The sequence below is a fragment of the Thamnophis sirtalis genome, unplaced genomic scaffold, assembly GCF_051295495.1.
Source record: "Thamnophis sirtalis isolate CommonGarterSnake01/CBP01778 unplaced genomic scaffold, rThaSir2_p1.2 scaffold_5, whole genome shotgun sequence".
Lineage (NCBI taxonomy): Eukaryota > Metazoa > Chordata > Lepidosauria > Squamata > Natricidae > Thamnophis > Thamnophis sirtalis.
In genome coordinates, this window is record NW_028261385.1 from 71005340 (window position 1) to 71018041 (window position 12702).

The 12702-nt window shown below is 40.1% G+C and overlaps 1 protein-coding gene across 2 annotated transcripts in view; it reads right to left on the bottom strand.

Annotated features, from left to right (window-relative positions):
- The window catches only part of MAMDC2 (MAM domain containing 2), a 51017-nt gene extending 39741 nt beyond the window's left edge, over window positions 1-11276 (bottom strand). For both annotated transcript variants that reach the window (XM_087715998.1, XM_087715999.1), the window contains exons 1-2: window positions 11158-11276; window positions 10169-10285 (exon numbers count right to left, since the gene is read on the bottom strand). In XM_087715998.1, coding sequence (XP_087572124.1) covers window positions 10169-10285; window positions 11158-11239 — 199 coding nt within the window. In that variant the 5' untranslated portion in view covers window positions 11240-11276. The remainder of the gene's footprint in view (window positions 1-10168; window positions 10286-11157) is intronic.
- Between the last annotated feature and the right edge of the window lie 1426 nt (window positions 11277-12702).

Here is a 12702-nt window from a genome sequence, read left to right on the forward strand (position 1 = left end):
TACTGGATTGACCACGTTTCTCAGTTCACACAATAAGCTGAACCCAATGGTTGGATTCTCACAGAACCCTTACAAGGTCAAAACTAATCAAAACCATGTGTGTGATTTCTGATGGGTGAGAGACTACCCTCAGGGCAATCAATGTCAAAAGTAAAGTCAAACTTTCTTCTATTCATAATAGGAATGTATAATAAGGAAATGCCATCTTTCTCTATTGGCCCACCCCTCACAAAATTATTGCAGGAATTATTTGTTTCATAATTTAGATAACACATCTGCTTTTCAAAAGGTGATGGATGACATAGTCAACTGGATTAATGCATCTCCATAAAGAGAAGTGTAACACTACTCGGAATAAAATGACATGTACAGAATTTTGGCAATGTGAACTACAGTGGGTTTTTTTTTTTTTAATTACATTGCCTTCCTGATCTAATTCTATTGCCCAGATTCAATGTAAAAATATCAAAAGCTGCCAATCAGGTTTGGTAGAAGTCCTAAAACTTGAAAAATGTTTTCTTCTGAAAAAGACTGAAATCAGCTCTACCTCTTTATAAAATAAAACCCTTATTCCCCTTGTCAGCTCCATTAGCAGGATCATGCTGGTTTCCTGCTCTCATCATACATTCATAAATTTCCAAAGCAAAAGTCCCAACTAAATATTATCCTTTCAGAAGAATTGTAACTAGACACAATAATGTAATTATTTCTAATTCATTAACATCATCACAGCTAAAATATCATCGCTAAAAAGCTCTGTGATGCAGTGTCCTCATTTCTTCCACCATAGTAACTACTTATGGAAATTGTGTTAGGCACAAATACGGATTCCCACCTCCCCAGTTTTTTTTTCTTCCACTACTTTAGAATATTTTTACTAAAAAGAAAATTACATATTCCAAAATATTCCTGAAGAAGCTAAAGGCAACACTCAAGTTGCTTTTATTTTAGCAATGCAGAACTATATATTTTAAAGAACCATTAATTTTTACTAAACTGTTGCAAATGGAAATCATAACTTTTATGATTTATGAATTTCCTGATATACCAAATCACTTACAGAAGATCGGGGATTACATAAAGATTTATCAGCATAAGACAGCAAATTTGGTGAGAAAAGGCAGTTGCTCTGCCTCTGAAGTAATCCATTTAAATCTTTCTAGTCTACAATTTGCCAAAGCAAACATGTTAAAAAATAACTGCACACTCCTAAAGAAAAATATTTTTAAAAAGCTGACAGTATGCATTCATGGTAATATAGGCAAACAGTGAAGGGTTCCAGAGGCAGTTATAATACTGTACATGGGAAATTCTCTTTTCTACCAGATCATGCTGCTTTCTACAAAGATAACTGTTAAGATTTCCAAACAGATTTTTACTCTTACACTAAGCTCATGAAAATATGCTAATCCTAAAGTATTGTTGCAAATATAGGACCAAAATTGTAAGACTGTCTGGGCAAGTTCTTTTGACTCAATATGAATCTGACATAGCTTTCAACAATGTAAAATGCAGCAAAAAGGCCTATTCTGATAACCTGTCATACACCTCTATTTAGTGGACAAACAAAATATTGTGCACACATATTATAATTGGAATCAGTAAGACATTTAAGACATTTTTTTAAAGACATTTTATTAAGATTTATAGGCCGCCCTTTTCCCTGAGGGGACTCAGGGCGGCTTACAATCACAGGGAAGGGGGTGCAATATCAGAAGACAAACAATGTGCGAACAAAAGAAAATAATAAAACACAACTTTCATTCAACAGTCAACACTCGGGCGGGTAAATTGGGAACCTATCCCCAGGCCTGATGGGAGAGCCAGGTCTTGAGGGCTGCGCGGAAGGTCTGGATGGTGGTGAGGGTACGGATCTCGACGGGGAGGTCGTTCCACAGGGTCGGAGCTGCAACAGAAAAGGCTCTCCTCCGTGTAGTCGCCAGTCGACATTGACTGGCAGATGGAATTCGGAGGAGGCCCAGTCTGTGCGATCTAATCGGTCGGAGGTAATCGGCAGAAGGCGGTCTCTCAAGTACCCAGATCCACTGCCATGGAGTGCTTTAAAGGTGGTCATCAGTACCCTGAAGCGCACCCGGAGATCGACAGGTAGCCAGTGCAGCTCGCAGAGGATGGGTGTAACGTTGGCGAACCGCGGTGCGCCCACTATCACTCGCGCGGCTGCATTCTGGACTAACTGCAGTCGCCGGATGCACTTCAAGGGCAACCCCATGTAGAGCCCATTGCAGTATTCCAGCCTAGAGATCACAAAGGCTCGAGTGACTGTTGCGAGAGCCTCCCGGTTTAGGTAGGGCCGTAACTGACGGACCAGGCGAACCTGGGCAAATGCCCCCCTGGTCACAGCTGACAACTGGTGGTCAAAAGTCAGCTGTGGATCCAGGAGGACTCCTAGGTTGCGGACCCTATCTGAGGGGTATAAAATTTGACCCCCCAGCCTAAGTGTTGGAACATTGGCCAAATTGTTGGGAGGGAAACACAACAGCCACTCGGTCTTGTCCGGGTTGAGTACCAGTTTGTTAGCGCTCATCCAGTTCTTAACGGCCTCAAGACCCTGGTTCATCACGTCCACTGCTTCATTGAGTTGGCACGGGGCGGACAGATACAGTTGCGTATCGTCCGCATATTGGTGGTATTTCATCCCGTGCCTCCGAATGATCTCGCCCAGTGGTTTCATGTATATGTTAAATAGTAGGGGGGATAAGACTGAACCCTGTGGCACCCCGCATGTTAGGGGCCTCAGGGACGATCTCTGCCCCCCGACCAACACCGACTGCGACCTGTCCGAGAGGTAGGAGGAGAACCACTGCAAAACAGTGCCTCCCACCCCCACCTCCCGCAGTCGTCGCAGAAGGATACCATGGTCGATGGTATCGAAAGCCGCTGAGAGGTCAAGGAGAACCAGGATGGACGCATAGCCTCCATCTCTGGCCCTCCAGAGATCATCGGTCAATGTGACCAAAGACATTTGTTAAAGTAGATCACAACCTTCTTGGTAAGATAGAAAAATGTGGGATGGACAGCATCACCACCAAATGGATTCATAACTGGCTGACAAATCACATTCAATGTGTAGTCCTCCATGGAACTACATTTACATGGAGAAAAGTATGCAGTGGGGTACTCTAACGCTCTGTCTTATGTCCAGTACTCTTCAACATCTTCATAATCTATGAAGATGAGGGCACAAAAGGGGAAAACATCAAATTTGCAAATGACACCAAGCTATGAGGAAAAGCCAATACTTTAGAAACTAGGCCCAAGATCAAAAAGGATTTAAACAGATTTGAACAATAGGCCTTAGCCAATAAAATTCTATTCAGTGGCAAGAAAAGTAAAGTTTTATACTTAGACAAGAAAACCCCCAAAACACCTATAGAATAGGTGGCACCTGGCTTGAGAACAGTAATAATGAGAAGGATTTAAGTGAATAACCACTTACGTATGAGCCAGCAGTGTACTGCAGTTGCCAAATAAGCCAATACAGACCTAGGCTGCATCAACAGAGAAATATTAACAAGATCACATGAAGTATTAGTACTGCAATATACTGTTTTTGTAAGATCATACTTGGAACACTTCATCCAATTTTGGTCACCATGATATAAAAAAGATACTAAGACTCATTTTTATTGAGCAGTGTTTTTATTTTACTGTTTGTCCTGTATTTGTTAATTTTTTGCATAGTTCCTAAAGTATATTCCCAAATAGAGCCATAAATTAATGCCATAAGTGTTGGCATACTAACATCTTAAACATTTCACTACTTATTAACTTTTAAGAAATAAATATGATATGGCCACAAAATCTATTCTGCAGCACTTACTTAGCATCTAGATCAGATTGGCATCTACCAAATAAAACTACTACCTAAAAAGGAAAACAGAACAAAGTTGTATAAACTGAGCCAAACTGCACTCGGCGATTTCACTGACCTAATGTAGCACAGGTTTAAACAGTATAATTCCATTCAGCATATGAATTGTTGAGAAGGAGAAAGGCTTTCAGATATATTGTATATGTTCACTGGCTAAATATAAGACATAAGTAAATTAATGAAGACGAACACAATCACCACGTGTAATTGATTTAGAATTAGGTAATACAAAATTTTAGAAGACTTCAGAATCTTATAAAAGTGGGTTCCTATTATGCTATTCCTAAGTATTTTTATTGTTCTTATGAACTCCAATAGATGTCCAGAGTGACGCAGGAATCTTTCATTGAAAAAATAAAAATAAGTTTTCTGTATATTCAGTTCAGAAGATAAATATTCTCCTCAAAGTGATTTTCAATCTAAAGACAATTTGATTCACATGTTTTCAAGAATTCTTTAGCAGCAAGGAATGATTTATGGCAGTTCCAATTATGAAAAACAATGGTTATAATAAGAAATGCTGACAGCTCTTATTTATGAAATGAATTAATAATCTAACTGTTTTATCAAAGTCAGGTTAATAAGCCAATTCTAAGTTTCCCTCAACCCCCCGTGTCCCCCCCCCAAAATGTGAATAACAGAAGCTTAACTGTACCAAGGCAAAACAGTTAATACCAGAAAAACTGCAGCACAAAAAACTACTCAAAAGCACAGAAAACTACTTTCTCAAAACAAAAATATTTTTAATAGTATGTCGTGTTGATTTAACCAGATTATTGTACTATTCATCGCATACTGTACAGCTGTTCTATGATTCATTGATACTATTCAAGCACAAATCTTCAGGTCAGTCACTAGAATAGCAGCAATAAATCAAACTATGTAACCAAGGATACTACTAAATTGAAAATATATAGTTTCTAAAAAATATATAATAAGATTTTTATTCTTTTGCATGTCCAAAAATTTGTTTTAAATGAGCAAACTCAAAGTTGAAATGGGCAGCTACTCTTATTTCTAAAAAAGGGTATCATCTCTATAATACACATCTTATACCATAAAACATCACGATATACTACGGTATGCTACACATGTTGTTTTGGACTACGTACGCACATGTTATCAGTAATGGTGACACACTCACTTCAGCTATATAAACTGCAAACCTTATTAGATTGCTGTTAATAATGCTACCAAAATTACCCTTTCTTCACCATCACCCAATTGAAGCTGAGCATCTGAGTAAAAAGATAAGGCCTCTTGGGATTCAGTAAGACCCATGGTGAATAGCTGAACACAACATACAGTCTTAAGTTACCCACATGTGCTATAAAGTAATTATAGGTACAATGTAGCCAGAAGTATTTTTAATGCAGCCACAATATAGTACATACAGCAATCATCTCCAACATCATACATATATGTGGGCCAATGCCTGGAATTCCACAGCCAGTAGGATTATTGTGTGAATTTAGACAGCTGAAGTCCACACAATCCAGAGAGTTCGTTGGCAGCGAATCAAATTATACAATTCTGAAGCACATTAAGGTCACCATGAGTCAATTTTTCAAGAACATTAAAAATTTCTCCTCTTAATCACTTCAGACAAAAACTCCATCAAATGTAGAATCCCATTTCTAGCAATAATCCATCAGATGCTCCCAGAAAACCACAAGGAATTGTCCTACACTGTTTAAAAGACAAAACATAGTCTTTAAAAAAAATAAGGCAACATGCCACTTACACTTTATAGTTTTATGAGTTTAGACATCCAGATTTTAACAGAATAACAGGGTTGAAAGAAAGGTCTTGAAGGTCTTGCATATTTATAGTAGGGACAATCTTCAATACTCTATGGCCCTCTAAATTCAGAATATCTGATTCCCCAAACATTATCTTTCTGCTAGTTTGTCCTGAACTTTCACTTGCCTTTAATAAAATGAAAGCAAATGATTATACAGCTAATGTATTGGACAAGGTAGCTTGCATTTTTGGAAAGGAAAGTAGCACTTCCTCAATATAAAGAGTAAGATTTAATATTATTCCATTTTAAAATGTGAACAGCAAAACAGTATCTTATTTTTAAATATTAAGCACTTTATGTATTTCTTATTTATCTGAGATTTGAATCTTTATGAGATCTAGATTATCTTTTATTTAGAGCTAGGCTTTTCTCAGGAGCCTTGGCATTTTAGAATATATGATTCTGTAGAATCTCTATTAATGTTGTTAAAATGTTACTTTTCAGAAGAAATTGAAAAACTTTCCTCTTCTGTCCAGCTTTTTCCAAATTAATCCTCTTCTTCAAATTTTTCTTCTGACTTTAATTTTTCAATTTATTTTATAGAATATTTCAACTGGCTTTAATTTTCATAGGTATAAATCTTCCTTAATTTTATAAGCCAGAATAAAAACATGAACGTCAGATGTTTCCTTAATGATTTGTAATCTATAAGAGATAACCTTCTATGTGGAGGTACATATATGCATGTAGGGCTCCTTTCCTGTGAGAGAACAATACATATTCATTTTCTGAATGTTGTCCCTCTGGAAGGAGTCATATGTTCTCACTAGGCCCAATAAACAATTACATATTAGCGAGGTCTGTGGCCTGTGAAATATCAACAGAACATCCCTAAAAGACTGTTTTCAGTCTAGGAAGAAGTATATGAATATTTTAAATCAAATGAGAAACTAGCAATGTCAGTAACTTCTAAGTAGAGAAACACTGGTGGCTGCCAAGCAATAAGACAAATTCCTGTTGAATATTAAGAGATTTTAATCATAAGAACAATTCAGTATTAGAACTGGTTACCAAGGGAACTAGATGCGTGTAAGCAAAGAAAGCTGAACAGCTATGTTATGAATGCTTTGGACTGCTGCATGGATCACAGGATTCCATTCAATAGTCTAAATGCCCCGTTCAATCAGTGGCTTCCGCAGGAGGATGGTAAAAACCAGCAAGATGGACAGAACATTTGAATACAAGACCCATTCTTTTAAAAAATAATAATGATCTATTTGTAAAATCGACCCAAGATATTATGGCTACCATAACAACCAGATTATTACAAAAATGGCCCAGAGAGGAGAAGGAATCATACACTATACCTGGTTCTTGTCTTAGAATGGAGTTCGGAGATACTACTATCAGTCCCTTTTCTGTTTACCACAGCACTCCAACCCACCCCTCCAGGAAGATTAGACCTATTCAATCAGTCCCCTTTCATCCCAGGCAGCTCTTGGTTCCAACTTGGAAGGAACAAGGGATTGTCCCAATACTGAGACTTTGGTTGCTGCTTAGAATGAGGTAGCAATGAGGTTTTAGATTGGATTGAACCATCTTGCCTGCAACAGACCACATTATGCCCCTGGTCCTCTGCAGAATAAAGCAGCAGAAGTTATGCCTAGGGAGCCACTGGAGGAAATCTAGGAACAAATCTGAGCATCCTTTAAAGTTTACCTGATGGAAGAAATATGTATGTTTCTCTTCTGTGGCTACTTTTGCTTTTGATCCAAGCCCCTCCTAGTTTGTTGAGCCTCCAGACTGGTAGCCCATGTATGAGTTTCCAGTGGGAAACTATGAAAGGGGCACTGGTTTGTCTCACCTCAAAAGAACATCTTTGGATCAGGCAGAGCTAGACTATTTTCATCCAGACTCCAATCTTCCTTCTTTAGGGAACTTTTTTTTTTAGAAGGTGGTTAGCCAACAGGTCCAAAGTGTGCTGGGGAAAGCAGATTATCTGGACCCCTTCAGTCAGAATTCAGACTAGGATACAGTAATAAGCCACTTTGATTGTGCTTGGTTACTTCTGGTTGGCTCAGGATAGGGAGGTATATTCATCCTGGCGCTCCTTGACCTCTTAGCAGTCTTTAACAACATTGACCATAGTATGCTTCTGGATTAGCTGAGAGGTTTGGGGAGCTGTTTTGTAGCTGTTTTTCCAGGGCTGATTCCTATTGGTAATGATGGGAAGAGGAAGGGTCTAGATCTGGATCCTACTATGTGGGGTACTCCCCTCTGCTTTTTAAAACCCATTCTGGAAGAAGTCACCTGTGAGCATGGAATACGGCAATTGTATTACATTAAATGGATAAATAGACTAACCTAGCAATGTATTTTTAAAAATTCAATATGCAAGATGAATAGACAGTATAGGAATAGATGGATAAATGGTGGCGCTAGGCTAAGTGACTTAGACTCAACTTGCTGAAGAACTTTACAAAAAGATTCTGTGAGCCAAAACAGACAGATAACACAACTTTCCTCAATAACTTTGTTTGAGCTTTCCCCGTGTTTCTTACCTTGACATAGATACATTGCTTGTACAGAAGTCTCTTCTAGCTTTGATAAATACTAGAGAACACCAAAAGGTGAATGTGGCCTTGGAGCCTTTTCTATTTGCAAAAACTAGAAGAGATTTCTGTGGACTGAAGTACATGGAAAAATCACTTTCAGTTTTGTAAATATAGGTGATGCTAAGAAGAGGCTCTGAAGCAGACAAAAGAAAGCAATAGGGTTGCTCTTAAATCCTCTGCTCCTATGCACTTCAAAAATAAAATTACCTTCCTTTTACATTTTGATTCTACCAGTTCCATGAATGAATGAATGTTTGTAACATTTAGATGGCCACCTAACTCTTAACAATATGTCTGGATGACATACAAAATAATTAAACAACATACAAGAAGAAAAGTGACGTCACTAAGCAAACTAAAACAATTAAACAGAGAACAGGACTAAAATATATCTCACCCAAGGAGAACTCTGCTTATCTTTATCCTCATGCCTAAAGAAAGAACCAGGTCTTACCATAACTGTCTTTCTAAAGGCTTTCAGGAATTGGGGCTGACTATGTATTGGAGGTGGAGATTGTTCCAGAGGGCAGGAGCCATCACCGAGAAGTTATTTATAGGTTATATAAGGTTTCAGAGAAGAGATCTGGAATGTATCCTCTCTGTCAAAATGTGTGAAAAGGCAAATATCCTTGGGAGAAGGTGGTCCACAATAACTTATGTCATATAGAGAGCTTTTCAGATGATAACCAAGAACTTCAATTGCATTAGAGGCCTATAAGGAGAAGATTTAGCTTATTGAATGAAGCTATTATACAGGTGTCACAAGAAGCACCCATAGTTACCCATGACACTGAAATCTGGACCAACTGAAGCTTAAGAATGGTAGTCAAGGAAAGTCTTATGCACGGTAAGTTCTAATCCATTTCAGAGATGAGTTTTTACTCAGGAGTGACTCTGAGCAATTCTCTGAATCCAGAAATGGACACAAGGCAAAGGCCATTTGGTCTTTTCATGAAGGAACTGTGAGACAAGGAACACCCCCAAGTTACAAGCACATCAGTGTTTCTAGGACCAGTGGGGCCCAAAACACACAACCATTTGCTCTTGGCAAGGTTCACTTAGGCAGCCAAGTCAAGTAATATACAATTCAGTATATAAGCATATTGATCATCAAAACTTCCTGGGGAAGCTTTCCAGAATTTAGACTTTTTATAATATTTTAAGTCAATGCGTCTTAAGGTGTGGCCCAAGGACCCTCATTTAACACATTCTCAGGAAATCAAAACTATTTGTCAAATATTAAGGATAGCTGCAGAAAATGTAAATGTCATTTTTGTCATTTTTCTGTTTGTTAAAAAATAAAGATTTTTTTCATGAAAATATTTAAATTAATCTAATGAGTTTAATATTTCTAGTTCAGTAAATACTGAACATATTCTACATGTACATGCCAATTTTTTAAAAGGTATTATTCATATAATCCATACAATAGAACAAAATTTATTTTGTGGTCATCTATAATTTTTAAAAGTGAGAAGGGGTCCTGAGATCAGAAAGTTTAAGAATGTTTCATTATATCATCTCCTCCCCCATCTATTAAACAGGATACCAAAAATATGGAACATTCTTTATTCACAGATATTCTTTACCAGAAAGATGCAAGACATCCTGTCTGCTACAAACATATCAGCATCTCTGCTTGAGACAGTGATAAAATGCTTAACTACTTATAGACAGACAGAATGTCTGGAATAATTTAAATTCAAGTAAGTCATTAAGTCAGTCAGTAAAAATGTTTGTGTGGAGTATGGAGGTGTGAGTGTGCATTTTTTGGAATTTGGCCTGCAACTAAGTTTGTAGGTGGAAATCCAGCCTTTTAAACATCTAAAACTAAGGAACAGATAATACAGCATTAATTGAAAAGATGTGGTTTAAGAAAACAAGTTTAGGATGATCCTAGAAAAACCTTTTTCTTACCTTCCTCATTCAAAATCCACGGAAGAGTGGTGGTGTCCGTTTCATAGCCACAAGTTTTGCCTTCAAAGGCACAAGAGCCAGCAGAGTATGATTCAAGGGCTCTGGCTAACTGCAAAACTAAAGAAGACAAAGCTGACTTAGTTTGCAACATAAAGAGAGTGGATCTGCTGTGAAAGGGAGTCTGTGAGAAATATGCATTTAAGGAAAGCACGTACAGGGCAGCCTTTGGCTTAATTCAATGGAAATCAACTGAGCACTTCTGCAGTAGAAGCAATGAAAACTGCAGTAGCAGTCCTAATAGTTACCAAGACTGTCTCCCAGTCTTACAGATGCATCACAATTACAGCAGATTCCAATACTAATTTCATCTTATTTGCTACTCTAAAAAATCTAGTACAAGACCCAGTAACTGCATGCTTCATGCACCTGTTCTTCTGTCACTGTCCTCTCTGCCTTTCTCTATCAAAAACTTTTTTAAAAAATCTGGAAAATGCAATATCCCAAAATCAGTTCAGCTCCCTAATGCATCTCTTAGGAGACCTCAAGATGTCAATCCTAGAACAAAGAAGTCACGAATACAGACCACTACAGAATTAATTAGGAGACTTAACACTTTTTCGGATTCAATAGAGACCAGGTTATCAACCACGTGAGACATACGCTGTGTGTTTCTATGACACACCCATTTTTTGTGAACGGTCCCCTCTCTCTATGCAATTACCACTTTCTCAGTTTCATAGTTCTCTATGGACTTTTTCTTCTAGTAATCCCCTCCCCAAACAACAGGGGCGTTCATACTATTCCCTCATAATTACTCTCTGTCTATCTGTCAAGCTACGATTCGTAAAGCTTCTGCTCAAATTCCATTTGTCCCCGAGGCTCTCCATCGTTTTCGCCGCAAAGCCAGCTCAACGCCACCCTCACCCATCCACCGTTCCAGGTGCAGGAACCGAGTCGTCGCCTCCTCTCCCCTCCCGCCGCCGCCTTACCTTGCACGGTGAGAAGGCAGCGCAAAATCATAGCCGCGCAGGGAGTGAGGAAGCGAGGAGGACAAAGCAGCTCGCTGAGCATCGCGCGGCCAATCCCCCGTCTCGAGGAGCCGAAGGCGCTGCGCGCAATGCCAATTTAGAAGCCCGAGCAGCCGAAGCGAAGCAGCAGCCCGGGGGGAGAGTGGGAGGGGCTGAGCTTGGACAGCCTCGGAGGCAGCCAGCCAGCCAGCTCCGAGGGAGGGAGGGAGAGGCTGCTCAAAGCAACAGAAGAAGGAAAAATCCGTGAGGGAAGCCCGCAGTCTCCACATGGAGTAAAATCTTCCCCTCCCTCAGCCATTGGCAACAGCTCCCAAGGACGCGCGGGCGCTCGCTCGAAGAATATACGCTCCCAGTTGCTAGGAGAGCCTCAAGGCGGCTGGTTGCCTTTTCGCCGCTGCTTTCCATGCTCCGCAGCAGAATCCAGATGCCAACTTTGAGGAACTTTGGCAATACCCTCGTCATGACTACCCTTCCTCTCATCAGGACATGGAGTTTGATGGTGGATCTATTGTGGGGGTGGGATCCCTTTCCATCAGGACATGCAGTTTGATGGTGGGTCTATTGTGGGGGTGGGATCCCTTTCCATCAGGACATGCAGTTTGATGGTGGATCTATTGTGGGGGTGGGATCCCTTTCCATCAGGACGTGCAGTTTGATGGTGGATCTATTGTGGGGGATCCCTTTCCATCAGGACATGCAGTTTGATGGTGGGTCTATTGTGGGGGATCCCTTTCCATCAGGACATGCAGTTTGATGGTGGGTCTATTGTGGGGGTGGGATCCCTTTCAATCAGGACATGCAGTTTGATGGTGGATCTATTGTGGGGGGATCCCTTTCAATCAGGACATGCAGTTTGATGGTGGATCTATTGTGGGGGTGGGAACCCTTTCCATCAGGACATGCAGTTTGATGGTGGGTCTATTTTGGGGGATCCCTTTCCATCAGGACATGCAGTTTGATGGTGGGTCTATTGTGGGGGATCCCTTTCCATCAGGACATGCAGTTTGATGGTGGGTCTATTGTGGGGGATCCCTTTCCATCAGGACATGCAGTTTGATGGTGGGTCTATTGTGGGGGATCCCTTTCCATCAGGACATGCAGTTTGATGGTGGGTCTATTGTGGGGGGATCCCTTTCCATCAGGACATGCAGTTTGATGGTGGATCTATTGTGGGGGTGGAATCCCTTTCCATCAGGACATGCAGTTTGATGGTGGATCTATTGTGGGGGTGGGATCCCTTTCCATCAGGACATGCAGTTTGATGGTGGATCTATTGTGGGGGTGGGAACCCTTTCCATCAGGACATGCAGTTTGATGGTGGGTCTATTGTGGGGGATCCCTTTCCATCAGGACATGCAGTTTGATGGTGGATCTATTGTGGGGGATCCCTTTCCATCAGGACATGCAGTTTGATGGTGGATCTATTGTGGGGGATCCCTTTCCATCAGAACATGCAGTTTTATGGGGGAATCTCTTTCCATCAGGACATGCAGTTTGATGGTGGAT